General features: G+C 39.6%; 1 protein-coding gene across 6 annotated transcripts in view; it reads left to right on the forward strand.

Moving 5' to 3' along the window:
* GALNT13 (polypeptide N-acetylgalactosaminyltransferase 13) overlaps positions 1-20,725 on the forward strand; it is a 158,461-nt gene that overhangs the window by 8,575 nt on the left and 129,161 nt on the right. For 5 of the 6 annotated variants that reach the window (XR_008733676.1, XR_003560646.2, XR_008733678.1 and 2 more), the window contains exons 2-3: positions 4,054-4,152; positions 4,789-5,037. Coding sequence is in view for 2 of the 6 variants with exons in the window: in XM_055719318.1 (XP_055575293.1) it covers positions 4,896-5,037 (142 nt within the window). In the remaining 4 variants the exon portion in view is untranslated. Of the gene's footprint in view, positions 1-4,053; positions 4,159-4,788; positions 5,038-20,725 lie in introns of all 6 variants that reach the window. The other variant, XR_008733679.1, reaches the window with a different exon arrangement.

A 20,725-nucleotide genomic window follows, 5' to 3' on the forward strand; every position in this document is an offset into this window, starting at 1 on the left:
TTTTCCATTGTAAACCTCTGTTTTTATTGCTTATAACACTGACAAACTGCAGGTTTTGGGGGCAGGAACTTCCCTGGCTTTGTTGCTGCTAGATCCTTGTTTTAAATTAACTTTGTTCTTAGGAGTGGGTAGCTCAAAACCCCAGCATCTTTACCTTCCTCCTCTTCCTGCAAACCTTTTACTCTATATTTTAGAAAAAAACCAACAAACCTCTTCACCTCTTGTGAGGTCTGGAGGAGGGACTTTGGGTTATAAGAGTAGCTGACGTAGCCAGCATTGAGAGGTTCCTTCTGCATGTGGTTGTTGGTGACCAAAGTACCGTGGCTGCGGTGCTGGCTGGCTGTCCTTCACAGGTACCGCTCTGGGCTGCTGTGAGCTGGGAGAGAGCCGAGCCCCTTCAGCTGAGCGTGGGCAAGAGGAGAGCCAGGCTAGGAGGGGAAAGGCTGAGCTGAGCAGAAGAGCTTGGCCTTTGGAGAGAAACAGGTATTTGGAGGCAAAGAGAGAATCAACTTCTTGGAAAAGGAGACTGGGGGTAGGATTAAGAGGGGGAAAATGGGTGGGGAAGAGCGTAGAGGACCCTGACTGGGTGTTTGGCAATACCTGAATAAGGAAACATTAAAAACTAGTAATGGACCTTGGGAAGTGAGAGGAGAAGGAGATGCTCGACAAGAAAAGACCACCTCTCATTCCATTGCAGCAGTGGTGGGGTGGGAGAGCTGGGGACAGAGCAGGCTGGGAGGTGGACTGAAGGAAAGGTGGGAAAGAAGCAGCAGAGGGGCAGAGGAGCCCCCGCTGGGAAGCTGAGAGCAGGGGGCATGGGTGGCAAGGCTGGACGGGGAGCGTGGCCGAACGCTGAGCGCTTGGAGTGGGAAATGTGGGTGACGAGGTCATAATGCACATGTGCTTCAGGGATTGCCTTATGCTGGCCAATTCTGTCTCTTTGTGAGTTGTGGGGGTTTTTGTTTGTTTATTTTGCTTTGTTTTGAGTGCTTGAACTTTTTCAGTGGTCCTCTTACATAGTGCTGGTGTTTTCCTTGTGTGATAGAAATTGAGTAGTACATGTTCAAACCATGCTTTCGTATGCTTGCGCTCCAGGTACAGAGTAAGCAGGTCAGTGGTTCCTGTGTTTGGGAGGAAGATGGAGAAACTGTTTAGTGTGGTTCTTACCATAGCCACAACTCTTTGCTTAAGTTTCTTATTTACTGCTGTGAAATCCTGAAAAGGCGGCCAAAAGCATGCTGCTGTTTTAATTTTGATTGGGTTTTGGGTTAGTGGCAGTTGTATCTAGTTCTTGGTTTAAACCTTTGCATTTGAAATTTTTTTAAGACATATTATTTACATCATCTCCTAAGGAGTTGTAATATAAAGCATTTATGGGAACAGAAGAGTATTCAAAGTCCACAAACGTATTGGCAGAAACATAGAGATTTTGGCACAAGTGTCCCAAGGTTGGTGTGAGGTTGTCCAGACCATGAGTGAAATTTTTTGTTATCTATTTTTGTGTTATCTGAAATTGGAGAAGGAGAACTTTGCTCCTATTTGCCTAGCCCTAGCTTTTCAGGTATTTTTTTTTTTATTTCCAATATTTGCTGAAAAATGCAATGTTGGCTAGTCAAGATGAGCGTGATTTTTTTTTTTTTTTTTTTTGTGCAAATGTGAGGTTAAGGCAAGGGAAAGAAAGGGAGAGGGGAGATATGTCCATCTTGAAACAGAGCTAGGTTACAAAAAATATTCCAAATTATAAACTTTTATTAAAAAAAAAAATTTCATCTGAAATTATTTTTTCAAATTCAACTAAGGAATTTGATTGAATAAAAAAGATCAGTTAGCCCATCTTGGTGATTTATTTGATCTGTGGTGAATTATCCCATTTGGAATTCAATATGCATGGATTTTTTGCATATTTTATTTTTTCAAATGAACCTTAATTGAAATATAAGCTAATTTGAGGATTGTTTGTGGTGGAGTTGGGTGGTGGGAGGTGGAGTGTGGGAAGTCTGGAGCACATGTGGGAGCAGTTTAGAGTGAGCAGTGCCAGAATGGTCACAGATGGTGCCCAGTTCTGGTGTCCACCAGGCTTCATATGTGCCCAGAGAAAGGGCTGAGCTGCTCAGCCTGCCTGTGGCTGGGACAGGGAGGGTGGCTTTCACCAGGAGACCATGCAGACAACAAGTGGTCCCTCTTCAGCCATTTGATCTTTAATTCCTCATCCCACATGAACAAAGCATGGTGTTCCAGCAGGTACCTCTGAAGAGCGAGCCATCTTCTCAGTGGGGCACTGCTGGATTCAGCGGTGGGGCTGAGCCTCCACTGTATGCCTTTGAAAGCTCCTTCCCACCCCAAACAGAGCATGAGTTTTTGAAACTTGCATTCCAAGAAGAAAACCACTGAGTTCCTCCCCAGCTGCCTGGCACTTACCTGCTGGTCAGACCTCCTACAGGCATTGATGTGTAACTGTAGAGGCTGCTCAGTTACAGTGTCTGCTGGTGGTTTTTCTCTGGGTAATGAAATACTTTAATTTCTTCCTTAAAAAAAAGAAAAAAAGTGGTATTTGTAGGACAGGGAGAGTAGAAGGCTTGGTTCCTTGCTGCTAGTAATCCTCATTTTGTAACAAAGCAACCCAGATGAATGGTTAGAGCTTGAGGCCAAAGGCATCTTGCAGCAGGCTGCACTGCCTGTCCCTCACAGTGAGACACTGCATACACAGGAGCGCAAGTACCCTGATTTACCTGGACTTTAAAAGATTAAAGTGAGTGTTATTATTTTTTTAAGAAAGGAGGAGAATATTGAATCTAAATGTTAACTATTGTAAAATAAGAAGCTCACTGTCATTGCTGCTAACTTTGTAATAGCCTGTTGCACTGCCTTTGTTCAGACACCTGAAAGCTGTGCGGCTAGCTAACGCATCGTAGCAGACTGCAGTGGTTTCTGTGCAGACTATTTGTTTAAATACTGCACAGAATTGGGAATAGAAAATTCTTTTCCAATCGCCCATTGATGACTACTACACTTCTTGTTTTAATATAAGCGGGTAAACCTCGGAACTGATGAAGAAAAAAATTCTTCTGTATTATTAAGAGCTTGGGGAGGAAGTGCCTTTGTATCTCAGCTGGTGCTGAACAAATAACTATTCTACTCCACACTACAAAAGCCAATTACAGCCACCATGGTGACAGAGACTGCGTGGGGAGGGTTAACACTTCAGCTGTTTTCTCCTCTCTTTTTTTTCTAATGAAGATCTCTGTTAATTTGTTTTTTCTTTGTAATTTTCTTCGTATAATTAAGCTGTTCTTGTTGCCTGGCATGAAAATGAATTGTGCTAACCTGAAACACGTAGTCCTGAGCCTTGAAATTTTAAATCAACTGGCTGTAGATCACTTCAGCAAGAAAAAGAGCTATTGGTTGTGTTTGTATTTAAGACAGATGGAAAAGTGTATTAATGATTACATAGTAAAATAGCACTTCAAGAATAATTTGAAAAACTGTATATAAATAATTCAGTCTCTTCTATCTCATTGGTTCAAATGAGCTGTAATTAAAATGTAATGTAAGTTTCTTATATTTTGGAAATACTTAAAATGAAAGCAACCGGTTACGAAAGCTCCCTCAGCACTGTGTTCTACCTGGTATGCTGCTTAAACCAGAAGGTAAACTGGCCTAGCTGTCTGATTCTCTTCTCCCTGTGTGCTGTGGGAGTTGATGTGGCTGTGCTTCTTGGGGAGATCACTTTGGGAGGGACAGAAATGCGTTTGACTAGAAAGTAACGCAGCGGGATGAGGTAGTGTGGCGAGAGTGCGACCATGTGTAAAGAAAGCCAGGCCAGGAGTGAGTTAAACCACGAAAGCTACCAGCTGTGATGTTGCTAGATAGAAAAGCTGAGGGGTTTTCGGAACTACGATAGAAAAGTGTTGTGTATGAAATCACATTTAATTAAGGTAGGTAGGTTAAAACGTGGACAAAATTTATGAGAGCTTTTTTTAATTATAAGAAACTTCTTTATGTCCTAGAAAAGACAGTCAAGTGATAAGGAATTTCTTCTCTTTTCTTTTATAGGCACTCGGACAGTTACCCAGCAGTTAGTGCTCCAATAGTACTTTGGGAGCATGGCCGCAGCAGAACTCCCAGTCCTGACGTTGAATGCAGCTTATAATGGTAACCGTAAGTCTTGAATATGGTCGTCTAACTTACAGCCCTGTGCTGGGCGTAGATACGGAGGCTGTCACACCTAGCTTTTGTTGACCAAACTTTCTGTTGCAGGCAAGAGCCTAAATATGTTTGTGACTGACTGCAGCGTACTTTTGCAAAACATCTTTGGTGATAGTAAGGTGGTGTTCAAAATTTTTCTGCAAGATAAAAATTAATTGGCTTTTAGTGTTCAGAGGCCGTATCTAAAATAGCCTTTTAAAAACGTTATTTGAGGAAAATGAAAATTTCAGTTTTCTTCCTTAATATATGTCAGATGTTCAATAAAATAGTGACTGTTGGTTAGAACTGTCTGTTAGCACTGCTTTGTTGTCTTTTTGTGGAATCTTTATTAAAATTTGTTACATTGCATGAAAGCTGTATATATATTGCATGTGTTTCTGAGTGAAGGCAAGTTATGTAGACTGTCCATGACACATACAGGTCAAAAAGGTATTCATAGAAGGGTGGTAGAAAATGGAAAGTACCTGCATATATGGAAAGAAATACTATAAACATCTCAACACTGCACTTTCCTGTACGTTTTTCAGTTCAGACTGTGTGTACTTGTTAGCTAATTCAGACATTTTTTCTTTTTGCTTGCAGTGGGATGCTTTTCTTTGCTTCCATATTGGATTTTAACTGTGGAAGTTTGATACGTCTCAGCAACTGCCGTCTTTCCTCAGAAACTGAGCTAGAAACCAAGTAAAGCAATGAGGAGATTTGTTTACTGCAAGGTGGTTCTGGCCACTTCTCTCATATGGGTGCTTGTGGACGTCTTTTTACTTTTATACTTTAGTGAATGTAATAAATGTGACGACAAGAAAGAGAGGTCTCTGCTGCCTGCTCTGAGGGGTAAGTGCCAAATCTAAACTGTCTTTGAGGGTCATAGATTTTGGGTTTGGGGTTTTTTTAAGCATTTGGCCTCACAGATGTTTCTCAGTACTTTCTAAACTATTGTTCCGATTCAAACAGACAAAATGCCAAGACTGAAGTCCTTTCTTTCTGTAGTGCTTTACTGGTTTCTGAATTAGTTTTAAGTTATCTTAGTGTTTGACCTTTGCTGTAATGAAGGCTGAGTCTTGCATGTTTTCTTTAGCAAAACTAATACAAAATGTCTTTGATACGCAGAAGAGAAAATGAAAATGAACATATTAAGAATGTTTTTTTATCAAAAGTTATTTGACCTACAAGGGAATTGATGCTCTGTAATCCTTTTTTTCATTTGGGAAAGGTGTAAACTTGCTTTTAAACTCTTTAACTCTGGCAGAAACAAGAGATTTAAAAGACACTTGATTCCCTCTACCATATTAAAACGTTAGGATAAAGTCTTAAATGCAGATGGAGCAGAGATTCTCGTCTCCAAATATTTTTTAGCAATGTCATTTACTAAGCTGGAGTTCATGAAAACTGAACCTTGGCAGAAGCTACACGTTTTCAAGTTCGTAATGGCTGATTTCCAGAGCAGTCGTCTACAGGGCAGTACTTCCCACTTCGTACTTGCAGTGAACTAGAAAGTAACCTGTAGTAGCTGTAACATTGACTCCCAAGTGCAGTTAAGGCTGTAAATTTATGGGAAATGCACAAGAAGAAGAGGGAGTGGAAATTTACGCAATGTACATGTTTGTTTTTCCTTGTGAATTAACATCCTATTCTTTGCCAGTTTCGGTTCAGCATATGGAAGAAGGAAGACACTTTGAATCCCTAATAGGATTGAAACAACATTAATTAGAACTAGTGCAGCTGCTTTTGTAACATGTTTACTGTTGACAATAGACAAAAATTGTGTCTAGTGCTGTTCCTTTCTTCATAAATACGTACTTGTGGTAAACTACTGATCCTCAGTTTTGTCCATAGGATAAACCATTGTCATCCTCTAAAAAGTGCTTTGGAGTTACGGGTCAGTTGAGTTGATAATTTTGCAGTAATTTGAAATGAAAATACCATTCAGTGATGGGTTTGTCATGTGGCAGTCCGTACTCAAAAAGTATTTGGAAGACCTCACTTTCACCTTCTAATCATATGAGTAGGTACATAACATTAAAAATAATTAAAAAAATCAGTTATTTTTCCAAATGAAAAGGATATTGCTTGTTGTCATAGTGGTTTTCTTCCCTGTGTAATTGAATTACTGGTTTTTTTTTTAAACAAACATTTGGCAAGAATTTGGTATATCATGAATAAAACAACCCATTTTACCTATATCGTCAGCTGCAGGAAAGTGATCACAGATTGATTTTTTTTTTTTTAAGTATTCATTGGAATTTTCTCAAAATTGATTACATTTTATGAAATGTGTTTAATCGGTTGCATTTTCTGCTGTGTAATCGGATATTTTGTAAAGAAAAATACTAAATATTAGAATAATGGATTTATTTGAACACTAACAACTTTTAAATCAATCTAGACTAAAAAAAAAATAAATGTATAAACACATCCCTGCCACCACCACTCAGACTTAAATGAAAAAGTCTGGAATTTGCACATATGAATTCACCTTTTTGACACTTCTTTTTTGTCAGCACAATACTATGTATTACTTGACTTTTATTTTGAAGTACTCTGTTGCATTTAACTACTTGAAATGACTTTTTTACATCCAACTTATTGAATTCTACATGCTGTGCCTGTTATAAAGAGGTGAGCTTTCTGTACAGAAATTCTAAAAGCGACACTGCTTCTTCTTTCTCTAAGTATATAGATATTCATTGCATATATGCCATTATTTCTACCTTAAAGCCTGGCAAAATAAATATTGAGTCTGTTAATATGCTATGCATATTCTACGTGATCCTGGAAGAATATTTGATTGTAATACTTTTTACAAAATCATGAAAGTGTATGTAATGTTTGCAGATGCTAGTGTAGGTTTGTTGGAAATTGCTTGCATGCCATTTTTTTGTGAGATTACTGAAATTCTAGAAGGCTTCTGCCAAAAAAGGAACAAAACAAAAAAAAGCAGAGTTTATCTACTTTATCCTTAAGTTTTCGATCGGGGTGGGGGTGGTGGGGGCAGGGGGCAGTGAGCAGTGGAGCAGAGAGGGGAAAAAAAAAAAAAAGCCAGTACTGTAGAATCTAAAGCAGTGTCCTTCACTGATATCTCTACTCTGCTTGGTGACATACAGACTTAAAACAATTCCAGGAAACAGGAATAGCTGAATATTCTTGTTTAAAAGATTCTGGTTTTAGAAAAACATTGTTTAGTAGATGAGGGCGGTTAATTCAGTAATCGATGACTTGCATAAATAATTGCAACGAACCCACGTTTTCTCATTGGCTGTTACAATTAGAAGGTTTGGTAGCTTCTTATGTAGTTTGTGGAGTTTTGTGTTAGTATAGCCACAGACCTGAAACACTCTACAGACTGTTCCAAGTAAGTATTAGGTGTTCTTGAATGAAACTCTTATTCCAGTCCACTAAATTCAAAGTTAATTTGTCTGACTTTTGGGTTTTTCCCGTACCTTAAGTATTTCTTGTTATATTACATAGTCATATGTATTGCCAGGCCAGTATGCATATTTGAAAATAAAAAAAAATCCGGAGTAATTTTTCACTTTGTTCTGAAGATTTAACAAATTGTCTTCATTTATTTCTGCTCAAACAATGTGTGTTCTGGTGGAGTGATCAGAAATATTTTTTAAACTTCTGTAGCTCCCAATCCAGCAGACTGCTAAAACCTCCTTATACTAAGTGCTGTCAGCTATTTTGATGGAAATGAAGTGTAGTGCTGCTTTTTTGCTGTAAAGTACCTGCATGGGTACCGTCACCTTTGTCTTATTAATAGTGTATTTATCAGTCTCTGAATACCTCTAATTGAGACCACAGATTATCTATAGACATAAAAGGCCACATAATTACAGTATTTGCACAAGGATATTAAAAAAGACACAACAAGAATCAATATACTAATAGAAATTTAAATTAGACATGGTAATCCAGTATTTGAAGTCACTTAATCCATCACCCTTGTCATTAATTGGAGAAGAAGGATTCTGTTTATGCAGAATGGTGTGTGGAGAGGTGAAAGAGGTAAACTTCCCGTGCCTTTTTCAGTCGTAATTATTGCATTCTGAATGATTCATGAAGACAACTTTACAGTAGATGTTGAACTGTAAGCAGTGACAGTCCATGGACTGGAACACAGCTGTCAGAAATCCCCCTCTGATGTCTCCCTGTACACCTTTAAGCGCACGAGTGACAAGTATAAAAGCTGAGTGTTATAAAAATGAGCTGTCACTGAGCTGGGTTAGTGGTATTGCTTAACAACTTGCAAGTGTTATCCTAATCAACCCCGAGCTGGCTTTTAGTCAAGTCATCTTTACTTGCATCTATTTTTGTGCCACTATTGAAAGAAAACATTTATTTCTTAAACTTCCTACCTTAGAAGAAAATCAGGATTGGGCTTGGGCAGCCTCTCAGCAGTCTCTGTTTGTCAGGGGCACATGCAGAAACTTTGAAAGTGACGGTCAGCAGTTCTGCTGCCGCTTGGTTCAGGGCCTGCACCCCAAGGGCAGAGTTCTGTTGCTGCCGCTTTCTCCTAATGTTTAGTGCAGGTCTTCAAACACACCTTGGAGCCCCTAATGTGGTGTCATTTGGGCAGCGTTGTCTGATGAATCTTGGAGGTGACAGAGGAGTAAGTTCCCAGGATGCGTGTCAAACAGGCTACGGGGAAGCTCTTTGAAGAGCGGTCAATAACTTGGAAACAGGATCGCAGTCCCTTCCCGTTCCCGGAGGCGTCTGGAGTCTTACAGCAGCCTGCTGGGATGCATGGAGATTTTGCCTTGCATTTCAGGAGGTTCAGGGTAGGTCTAACTGTGCCTAAGCCATTTCAGAAGGGCTACGAGAGGTACAGGTTTTATGGAGAGCATCACATTAGTTAGAAACTCAGTCTGGCTTCTTCCCAAATGCAAATAAAATGCATGTTGTCTAGTGGAAGAGGGGACAGGGCAGCACTTAGTAGTGCTCCTGGCAGGAGAGAGCAGTCTGGGGAGAGGGTCCTCCTCGCTTTTCTTTCCTCTTTGTGTCTCTTCCTCTCTTTTCTTCCTGCACAGGCAGGAGTCGGAGCTGATTAAGGATTTAAAACATTGCGAGCCAAGGTGCACTAGTCAGCAGTTTGCTTAGGCAGGGCTTTGAAGGGAAGAAACAAGTTGGCAAGTCCGAAAAAGGCCAGATGGCCATAGTGTTTACCCTGTAGCATGTGTGCATGAGGACTTCAGGAACACGGCACTGAGTAAACTGATGGGAGGCACAGCATTGTATTGCCTGTTGGAGGACCCTTACCACAACCTGAGCCTGTTGTGGATTCAGCCATCACACGGGAGAAAATAGTGCTTGGTCTGTCAGGTGTCTCTGCTTGTCTCGGGCTCTTCTGCTCCATGTCAGTGCAGTATGTATTTCTTTGGCTTCCAGCGAAGAATTGTCCAACTCAGTCATGTTCAGCGTTAGTATTAATGGCAGCTTTTCTCAAGGACAGGTCTAGTTCTTTCAGAAAAGCTGGTTCTCCCGCTGTGTCTGTGTGGGACTGTATCTAGCCCTGTTTAGAGTCCGGGGCAATGAATGGGCACGATGACCACCAAGTGGAAAGGTGGCTACCCAAGGAAGAGACTGCGAAGGCAGTCTTTCTCATCTTGTGAACTGATCATGTTCAATCTAATATTCCTAGCAGATGGTTCTTCTGAAATGTACAGTACTCACAGCTGGCAGGACAGGATGCTTTCAGGTCTGCTTGAAGAAACAGCCTCACTTTTATTAAAGGCAGAAGCCTTTTTAATGCACAGTCTAGAAGTCAGTTTACTCAGCACAGTGAGCTTACAATGAAGGAAACGTTTAAACAATACTGGAATGCTATTAAAATTGCAACCTGCACCATGAAAAGGGATCTTATGAAGAAGGTACAGTAAGTAAAAGCTGAAGCCATGATGCTTTTAATTAAAAAATAATAGCTCGAGTTTTCTCTGTACTGCTTCTGTTGCCTTCCACAACTTTGTGATTGTAAATGGATTCTTACTGACTCTGGAAGTCTTGGTCTCCAAACACACAAATGAAGTGCTTTTGAACAAATATTCAGTGTGTAATCCTAAAAAGCTGAGAGAAGGGTTTTGCGTCTTGAATAAATCCACAAATGGCCTATATTACTGCAGCTGTAGTTATTTGCCTACATACATCATCATAAAGCCAGCTGCCACCAAGGACGTTGTAACCTGTCTAGTAAGATGGCCAAATGTTGCAAGGGCAGTGCTCTTTTTTTGTGGGAGGAAAAAAAAAGAGCAGGTGTCTGCAGGTGACCAGTGAGGATCTCTTAGCAGAGCTCTGTCCCAGAAGACCCTGCTTCTCATCTGCATTCTGTGGCACGCAGGTGTGGGTTACTGTCTGATAAACTGTGCCTGCTGGGTCTTGCTGCTGTATTGAAAAAGCTACAGACTGTTTCTAAGCCAAGGCAATCTGACAGCCTGGCATCTTATCAATTAAGCTTTATTTTAATTTTCTGCTAATTAGGGTAATTCTGAATGCCCACAAGACCTTTGCTTCACAGTTGCTGTAGCCTCCTCCTCACTGCAGCTCCTTACTATGAACTGAATGGAGACCATCATCCCTTTGGGGTAGGTGCCGTGAGATGTTCCCCAGCCTGACTGCAACCTGGGGGCAAGTGTGTTAGCAGGGAGGTTGTACTCTGAGGTGCAGCGTCTCTTGTTAAGCTGCTGTGGATAGGAGGAGGAACGTAACTGGAAAATGGAAAGACCTCATCTCTCTTGATCTGTCTGGCTAGATGCATGGCCTTCCATCCATCATCTCAAATGCTCTTAGAGAATCCTATCACACCCCCACAAGCTTCTGCTGTGCCAGGAGGGCGTTTGGTTTGTTGTGCCTGGTGCAGCAGTTGAGAGAGGGAGGATCTTAGTTTGTTTCTAGGCATCTTGTCAGGAAGAACATGTCCTGGAGGCAAAGAGAGGGTTTCATGCATTTGTTTTAGTGTTTTTCTTTCATTCATGGTTAAGGAATTTGAAATGGAGAAGGACTTGAATGCAGAAAATCCTCTAATTTTTAATTTCAATTTCAAATATGTTAGTTAAACTTAGTGTTTTCTGTTTGGAAAGCTGTCTTTGAAAACAGTTGTTGTTGGCACTTTTCTGTCCAGATTAAGAGTAAAATGTGTAGTGAGCTAGGGGTAAGTGAAATATTGCGCTCTAAATAATAAAATGGGGAGCATGTGCTGTGATTGAAACAGTAATTGCAAAGAAAGTGTGATTAATTAAAATGACTGTATATGAGTAATGAGACAAAATTGTAAGTTTGAGTGCTTGTCTTTGCTACATGAATAATGCTTTTAATGCAGCTTTGTATTGTTAATGTGTGTTTTAAATTTTCATGAAGTGGTGACAAATCTTTAACATTATTTTGGTGTCTAATGCCTTTATGCAAATTTTTGTTTGTGGTGTTAACTATGTTCTCAAGTGCTACAAAATGGATTTGTCATGAAATCTGTAAAAATAATTGAAATGTTATTTTGAAGAAAACTCAGTATGAGGAAGGTTCATTTATTCAAATCCTATAATGTATTTATGTATTTTTAAAAAAGAAAAGGTCTGTGTTATGATCATATAGAGCAAGTGAATGAAACATTTGGATGCTGCAATAAAAGTTTGGGGTTTTGGCCAAGTTTAGAAAATAAGGCATTCATTTGGGTAGTTTCCATAGTAACATGTTTATCTGTCAGATTACTGTATGCATTGGACTCTCTGCAATAACAATGGTAGCAAATATTTTTAATAGCATACCATAAAGATTTAATAGATGGATGGATGAGTATGTACATTGCACTAAAATCTTTTCACAAATTTGTTGACAAATAAAATTTAAAGTGCTGATTTGGATATTGTGAAAACACATTAAGTTTATTTATAGATCTTCATCGCACAGTTCAAGGAAAAAAGCATTTCTAAAGCTTGAGGGAAAACTGCCATAGCAGACATCTTTTTCTGATTGCAAACTTAAAAAAAAAAAAAAAAAAAAAAAAAAATGGAGGCTGTCTTACTGAGAGATGTGCTGCTGTCTTGTTTGAACTTACAAGCTTCAGCCAGAAAATGTCATGTTTTCTAGCACACTGTGGACTCCGATTTGAGGATGAATTGACAGATATTTCTTCCTATTGTTCCATAACTTCCCGTTAACTTTTATTGTTAGATATTTTAAATACTGGACGTTAGAAGAATGACTGCCAAGCTGTTTTGGCAGAACGAAGGACTTGTTTGTTGTGGAATGGGTCTTGGTAAATAAGTATCTTTGCAACTATGATTTGTGTCTCCTGGAAATGGTATTTCTGTTATACCGCTTTTTGTGTACTGAATGGTACATACATAGTCTGTCTGTGCAGCTGTGGGTATTGCATGGAACAAGTGAAAGTGTTGACAGACCCTGAATAACCTCTTCCCTCCTTTGAAGAAGAAGGGGAACTCCCCCATCCCCACCGCAGCAGCTGTTTCTCAGTAATTTCTGATCTCCTGAAAAACAAATAATCAGCCACATGGTCTGGAATTTCTCATTTTTCCAGAGTTCTGCCACCAGAAGCTTCTGACTGCTCCCCCAGCTCTGCAGGTCCCCTAGCTACTGCATGGGACGGGTGATTCCCAAGCTTGCTCCATGCCACATGGATGGTGATGGTTGCAGTACTGGAGGCGGGTTATGCTTCCCGTCTGTACTGCTTTTAGGTAAGGCCAGAGGTAATGGGAGAAAGAGGAACGTGTGTTTCTCAGTGCCATAACCGGGAAACAGCTCCTGTTTCTGACACTGAGAAATACACGGACTCATCCTCAAGGGATCCAGCTTAAAAAACCAAAACCACTAACTCCAGAAAGCAAACACCACCATCACCCCTCCCGCCCCCCCCCCCAATCAAAACGTGGGCTTGTTTGATCAAATTGTTGTACGTGATCAGCCTGACGTACAGAAAGCGTTGATGGTTATGCACAGTACTTTGCCATGACAGTAGAGTAGGAAGGGAACGGTGTTCTCCCAAGTCTTTGCGCTCCCGTGGAAGTCTGGTTGCACAAGGTATAATTTCCACAGTTTTGTGTTGCTTTCCTAATTCTTTTTGTATGGATAAGGTTTACCTCAAGGTTTATTGTTGAAGGTATTTAACCCAAGAAATACTTAATGAGAAAATAGGAATAATGATGAAAGAGTTAACTTGTACAGTGTTTCTATACTGTGTATCTATATGTTCATACACTATACACAGTATCATGTGCATATACTTACACTTTACGCATGCTTAAGCTACAAGAGTTGCTCAGGCCAGAGAAGGTCCTGCCCTCTCACTCATCCTTCCCTCCTGCCCAGTGAAAGGTTCTGTATGACCAGAAAGGTTTATTATTTTTTTTTCATTGCTTTTATACTGCTTAAGAATTTACTGAAAATTTGGCCAGGGAAAAAATGTCATTCCTTATGTATGTGGTGTTCTGAAATATTGTTAGTACTTCTGTGGTTAAATTGAAGTAAAAACTATGATACCTTTCCAAATAATAAAAAAATCTATCCATCAAAGGTTGGTAGAAATGAAAAATATTACCTTTTTTTATACTTTACTGATATTCATAATACCTTCCTTATCTTCAACATTTATCTGTCTAAACGAGTGTTGTGTTAGAAACCAAAGTGGAAATCTTCAGTGCTAGTGGGAAAACTTGCTGACTTATTTATGTGTGAAGCATACTGCATTTGTTCAAATAAGTTGATAAAATTTTAAAAAAATGAGGTTTGTAGTATGAAAATACGTTTTGGCATTTTTGTATATCACACAGTCCTGCTGTAGTATCTTAACTGTGTCCAGCCTTCTGAGCTGAATTGCGATTTTAGTTTCAGTGTACAAATATCTAGGGGAATTGTTTAGTAGATATTGAAAACTGCACTTTTAGCTTGTTGACAGTAAACATAGAAATATTGGAAGATGTCAAAAGTACTTTCCATCTGTAGTAGCTGACAGAAAAATGACATGGTAGTGACAAAATTGAGATTTATGTTCTCCCTTGCTGCCAAAAGTTGGATAACTCTAGTGTAGTATGTGGTACGACTGCATTTTAAAGCTGTCTAGAAACGTGCAGTTGTCAGTCCCTGGATTATTTTTTGAAATGTGATTTTTTTTTTTTTTTCTTCTTTTTTCCCCCGATATATTAAGGGTTTTATAATGATTCTTTTTGCTTGATGTTTCGGAGAGAAATTGTTGGTGTGAAAAGCTTGCATTGCATGGGTCTATCCTGTATCCTAAAGGTATGAACAAAATACTGTGAATTTTACATAACACTTCAGACTTTTAAGTAAGAAGGGTATAAACAATTAGGGGTTTTGCCTTGTTTGTTTTTGCATTTTCTCTTGAATAATCCACACCATTCTGAAGTTTAAAAACTATGTCACATTGACAACATTGTCCCTGATATTCAAGTACTTTCCAGCTGTCCTCATAAAGCCTGTTTAAGAGTTTTCCAGGGGACCGGTGCCCTGGGTATAAGAGGACTGCCCTAGCTCATCTGAACTTCATTAGCGGGTATAGTTTACCAGGTTGTACCATTTGTTATTCCTTTAAATTAAATTTAACTTGCTGTTCTTTTGCATTTTCAGTTAAGTTTTTTGTGGTGTTGTTTCATTGCTTCATCACAGCACCAGGAGTTTTAAGGCAGAGCTCATGAATGAAGTGTGGACATAGGCGCGTCTTGCTAGTTAGGACTGCATGTATTTAATAAATGTGTGTATTTTTCCAGTAACAGCTTAAATTTTTATGTCTTAATGGTACAAGAGAAAAATAGTTTTCATGTAAATGCTAACAATTGGCTCTCTCTGATAGACTGATAAATATTAGTGGTTTTAGTGGTGTAGGTATAATATATAATCTTCAGTTCAAAAACAGGAACCTGCAAAAAGTTGAAAATTTAATTAAAGGGAAATGATCTTACTGCTAGTTGAATATGCAAGATAGGCAGGAAAATGTATTATCCTTCCCAGAAATAGATGCTTTGCACTTGACAATTTTTTATTTCAGAGACAGCCAGTTTAAAATCATGAGTGGCTGAGGATGCTTGTATATACATGTGCCTGTATGCAGTATAAGAGTGGTTTGATTTTGCTTTGTAACTAGTACTTTTCTCAGTTACAGTTATTCTGATAGCAAGATATATGAATTGTTTGTGTTGTAAGGCAGGAGAAAGAAGCCAGTTTTCTAGCTGTGTTGGGAAACTTCAAGTCATTCTTATGAGGATTAACAGAAACCCAGAATTTTAGAAGAGATACTTTCCTTTGGCAATGGCAGAATATGGTTTCCAGCCACTTTGAAGATTTTTAGGTTTTCTGGTTTACTTTTTATGTTCAACAGATGAATCATAAGATTACTGGAAACCCTACTTGGGCACAATCTTTTCTTTTTGCAAAGTACCTGTCACCATTTAGACCTACTTGCTTACAAAATTTATTGACAGTCGATACCTCAGGAGTAAATAGTTTTATGAAAATTAAGAAGGATTCATGAAAACCTCGTGTACTTCTATCATCAGACGCTCTTATAGTGGATATTGTCTAAAAATTATGACTCTCTTCCTGTTATTGACACTACACTTCCAAACTGTGAATGAATTTCAGGAAAGCTCTGCAGATAGTGTCGGTGTACACAAGTCTGCAAGAATTGAGCCTTAAAAATGTGAAGCTCTGACTGCCATCAGCCCTTCTTAGCCCAGTTTTAAATAACCTTCAAATTGTTCTACACATTACATGGTATATTTGAATCTCTTCCTTACTGTTTGAAACTTCAGCACAGGTGAGTAGTTTTTAATCTTGAACAAGTTCTGTATAGGGTTTAAGCAATACAACAAAACAGTGAAGAAATCAGGGTTATTGAGAAGGCATCAGAATAATAAGGGATACACCAAGTTAAGTTGTCATGTGCTGCAGCTTTTCTATTTTGCAAAGGAAGAGAAGTGGGTTTTATGCTAACTTGAAGCCACCATTTTTGACTGCAATTTTTTTTTTTCTGAAGCAGGATGATAGGGAATTTTGGGGAAACTTTTGAAATAAAAACAATTGGTTTTATCAGTAAGAAATACTTTAAAATTGTGTTGTTGGTGCAGTATGGAATTTGAATAATAATTAGAAATCATAATATCTATTGTGAAGGCATGATTGTTTATATATCTGAATACCATCCTTTGAGGCTGTTTTTAGTAGATGTCATGCGCAGTATTCCTGTGTGCGGTAATGGAAGTTTTTAGCTACAGACGTTCTCCAGGGCCTTGATTGCCAAATCTGACAAGCTAAAGTGAGCATTCATTTGCATAATAAAGACTGAAGAATCAGAGTGAAATCCATTCCAATGTCATCCTTCTTGTCCTTGGGATTCTACTCTATTAAAACAAATAAGCAAAAACCAAAACAGGTTCTTACCATTGGGTTGCCATGCAGAAAATGTGTTCCTATAAATGAGATTAATAATACCATCTGGTACTTTGTGCCTTTTGTGATATGTGAAATAGTAGTGGCAGAAAGGTGTCATTTACCTTTAGTATTTGGCTAAAAAGGGCATGCCATTTAATGGGAAGGGAACTAGGAAGCATTTCAAGACTTAAGTTGTATGGTAGTGGTGTAATAGCGCATTACAGAGAATTTCTGCATCAACGTGGTATGACACCTCCATACTGAATTTTACTCTAAATACCTAACAGCTTTTCTTAGGCTAAACAGCAAAATAAAATCAGTTAATTAGTGTACTCAAACTGTTTAAAAATTATCTGCAAATGTACAGAAAGAGATTTTGTTTTTCACTCGTTGATATACTTACACATAGAACTGTTAATGCAAATACTCTATAACCCCCAGTTCATGCCTCAAAGTAGTTTTACACATTTTCTATTAGTTTTTGGATTTTTTTCCTTTTAAAAAAAAAGCAGAGTGCTCTAGCAGTACGTCTCACTCTGCTTTCAGTGTTCTCCTACAACACTGAAGATTTATATTGTTTCCTTTTTTAACTGCCCAGGTTGAGGGGATCAGTGAGTGCAGGCTGAGCTCAAGTTTGTTTTACGCATGCTCCGATGAGCTGCTGTCACTAATTAGATCTCACATATTGGTCTCTTTCCTGACTGGCTTTTCTTGACTTGTCTGAAACTTTGTTTACTTTCAGTATTGTACAGGTTTAATTAAAGCATGATATAATCCTACAATATTTTAATGTGGAAATTCATCTTTTTGCGTTCTGTTTTATGATATTATTATTAGGGCTTGGTTAGAGTTGGAAATAAATTGGAAGCATTTAACTCCTAAATTGCTTCTGTCCTTATAATGCTGAGTGTATCTGCCCAAGATTTAATTTTTTTCTCTTCCCTTTTAAAATTTTTTTACATGAAATTAAATTGGAATTATTGTAACGGGCTCTGTTCTCTGATCTGCAGTTCCACCTCTCCCTCTGTGCTTGAGGTGCTGTAGGTTCATGTCTGTTTTGAGCGTGTTTGTATCCCGGTGGCAGGATCGAATCCTATTGTGAGGACGCCTGGTATTAGCTGTGACAGAAATAGCCCTTTCCTCCCTTGAGTCGACATTAATTACACACTCCATAGCTGATCTGTGTGCAAAAAAAATCTGTAGTAGTGCTCTGGAAATGGAAGCATTTTGGCAGAGTAACTGAAAACTGAATGCATGCTTTAGACCCTCGCAGAAGTCATTTCCCAAAGCGAAACGTTGTACACTCTCCTTTTGCACACACATTGTGTGCAACACATCTTAGAACCATGGAATGGTTTCGGTTCGAAGGGACCTTAAAGCCCACCCAGTTCCCAGCCCTGCCCCGGGCAGGGACGCCCCCCAGCCCAGGCTGCTCCCAGCCCCATCCAGCCTGGCCTGGAGCACTGCCAGGGATGGGGCACCCACAGCTGCTCTGGGCAGCCTGGCCCACCGCCTCGCCGCCCTCACGGGGAGAGGTTCTTCCTGATCTCTGACCTGCATCTGCCCTCTCTGCGCTCAAAGCCACCCCCGTGCCCTGTCACACGTGCCCCTGTAAGAAGCCCCCCCCAGCTTTCCTGCCGGCCCCTTCAGGCGCTGGGAGCTGCTCTAAGGCCCCCCCGGAGCCTGCTCTTCTCGAGGCTGAACAGCCCCAGCTCTCCCAGCCCGGCTTCCCAGGAGAGGGGCTCCAGCCCCTGCCCATCTCCGTGGCCCCCGCTGGGCTCAGTTCACCAGGTCCGTGCCCCCGAGCTGGATACAGTACTGCAGTGGAGGTCTCACAGGAGCCGAGTACAAGGGGGACAATCCTCTTTTTTTGATCTGCTAGCCACACTTTTGATACAGCCCATGATTTGGTTGGCTTCCTGGGCTACAAGCACACATTGTTGGGCCATGTTGAGCTTATTGTCAACCACCACCCCCAGTCTTTCTCCTTCGGGCTCCTCTCAGTCCATTCTCTGCCCAGCCTGTGTTTGTGCTTGGGATTGCCCTGACTCAGGGTCAGGACCTTGCACTTGGCTTTGTTGAACTTCATGAGGTTTGCACAGGCCCACCTGTCAAGGTCTCTCTGGATGGCATCCCTCCCATTCGTTGTGTCTTGGTGTTGTTGGCAAACTTGCTGAGGGTACGCTCCATCCCAGCATCCGTGCTGCCAGCAAAGATGTTAAACAGCACTGCTCCCAGTACCGACCCCTGAGGAATGCCACTCATCGCTGGTCTCCACTTGGGCATCGAGCCGTTGACCGCAACTGTTTGGAGTGTGACCATCCAGACCTTCCAACATGTGTTCTGTTCCTTGTTTCTGTGTTAGTACTTTCACTAATCTTCAGCACACAGAGATGCAACATCTCTACAAAGTCATCTTTCATGAAGAGGAAGTAGTATCCACTTTAAAGTTTACAAATATTTGACCAGCAAAGAAACCTTTTAAGAGGAATTACAATATAAATTTTGTAGGTAAGTCTAGTACAAATGTACAAATTAAGAAATGAAATTCAGTTATAAGTAAAGCTTTGCTCAAAGGCTTGGAGAACTAAGTATGCCGATTTTTAATTCACAACTTTTTCCCCTTTTTAATAAGGTTCTCTCAGTCAATACTGATGTTTTCCACTTCTTTACACATAAAGCTAGCGCTATGTTAATGGAATTAGCGTGCTGTGTGGATTTTCTTACTGAAGAGAGAGTATGTTGCAGTGTTCTACACCTCTCTTCCATGAGAGGCAGGAATTTTTAGAAAGCTGTCCATGTGCTGCCTGAAACTGGTGGAATTATTCCTGGAAAAATTTGGCTTGGCTTTTCAGCAATTTCCTTTTCTGTGGTTTGCACAGCTTGCTCTTAGATGTTAGATAATTTAAATCTAATCATTGGAGAATATTTTTGGTATGCAGAATGCCTACTTCTATGGTTTGACTACAGTACTATTAAGACACAAAAAAAATTTATGGAAAATAATTTATATTAGTTTAAACAGCAGCTCATCACGTGTTGTGAAACTGCAGTGCTCAGTAACACATTTTTGATATGCTATGCTGAAAGAATACACTTACTATAGTATATTACAGAATATTCTAAAATCAGAAAGACTAGTGTACAGTTAAAGGGTGTGTATTTTGTTTTTCAAAGGAGCATTCTGCTTTCAGAAATGTAAAGATACGTTGATGCTTAGCTTCTCTTTTCTTCTATTCAAACAGAATTTTTAACTTCCTTTGACATTGGGCGGTCATTAAATGGTTGAAAACCTGTGCTGAGTTCGCAGGTTTTTTTCATAACTAATTAACAGTTGCTGTTTACAAATATTTGCCAAGCACAGTGTGAGACAGGTTTGCGCAGAGAACTTCTTTTTGGACCCTCAGTTTAAAATCTATGTTGGATTTTTTTTCAGAAAGGGTATATAAATCTGTATTGAGTCTCTCTTTCAAAGAACTGTTGCTCGGTCGGTGTTTTGAGCTTAATAGGGTTTGGAGTACATTTTAGCGAGTACGTCTGGACAGGTGTGTAATGCGTTGGGAGGTTTATTGTTTTTTTCCTGTTGCAAAATCTCTAATGCATTTCTTTTGGAATTTCACTTCCTTTTGTATGTGCGTTGTCTTACAGTGTATTTTTAAAAAATATTTTAAATGGGCACTTAAAACATGCAGACATGAGCATGTGTACAGTTTGTATAAGAACTACAATAGTAGAAAGGCTGCATCAGATTAATATTTCATTGCATTCTTTTTTAATACACCAAAAGTAATGATAAAACTTGATTTATTTATTTTTCTTCTCCTTCCCAGCTTTAGGCAAAGTAAATAATTTCTAGCTTCTTTATATTTTCCTATAGGAAATGGCAAATGTAGGCCTATTCCACTGAATGCTTATTATGAAATGTATGTTGTGCACCTTTTGGGAGTATTATGCCATTATCACGCAGCGAGTTCTTTGTGGATCAGTCCTTTGAAATCCAGAATCCCTCTTAAGACAAAGTGGAATTAGATAGGATGCAGAGATCCTCATGTGTGCAGGACACCACGTTAATTTGCACAAACTGGTACTGGGGGAATATATAGCTTTGCTCATGTTTTCTGATTTATTTTAT

This window comes from Falco cherrug, chromosome 8 (assembly GCF_023634085.1).
Source record: "Falco cherrug isolate bFalChe1 chromosome 8, bFalChe1.pri, whole genome shotgun sequence".
NCBI lineage: Eukaryota > Metazoa > Chordata > Aves > Falconiformes > Falconidae > Falco > Falco cherrug.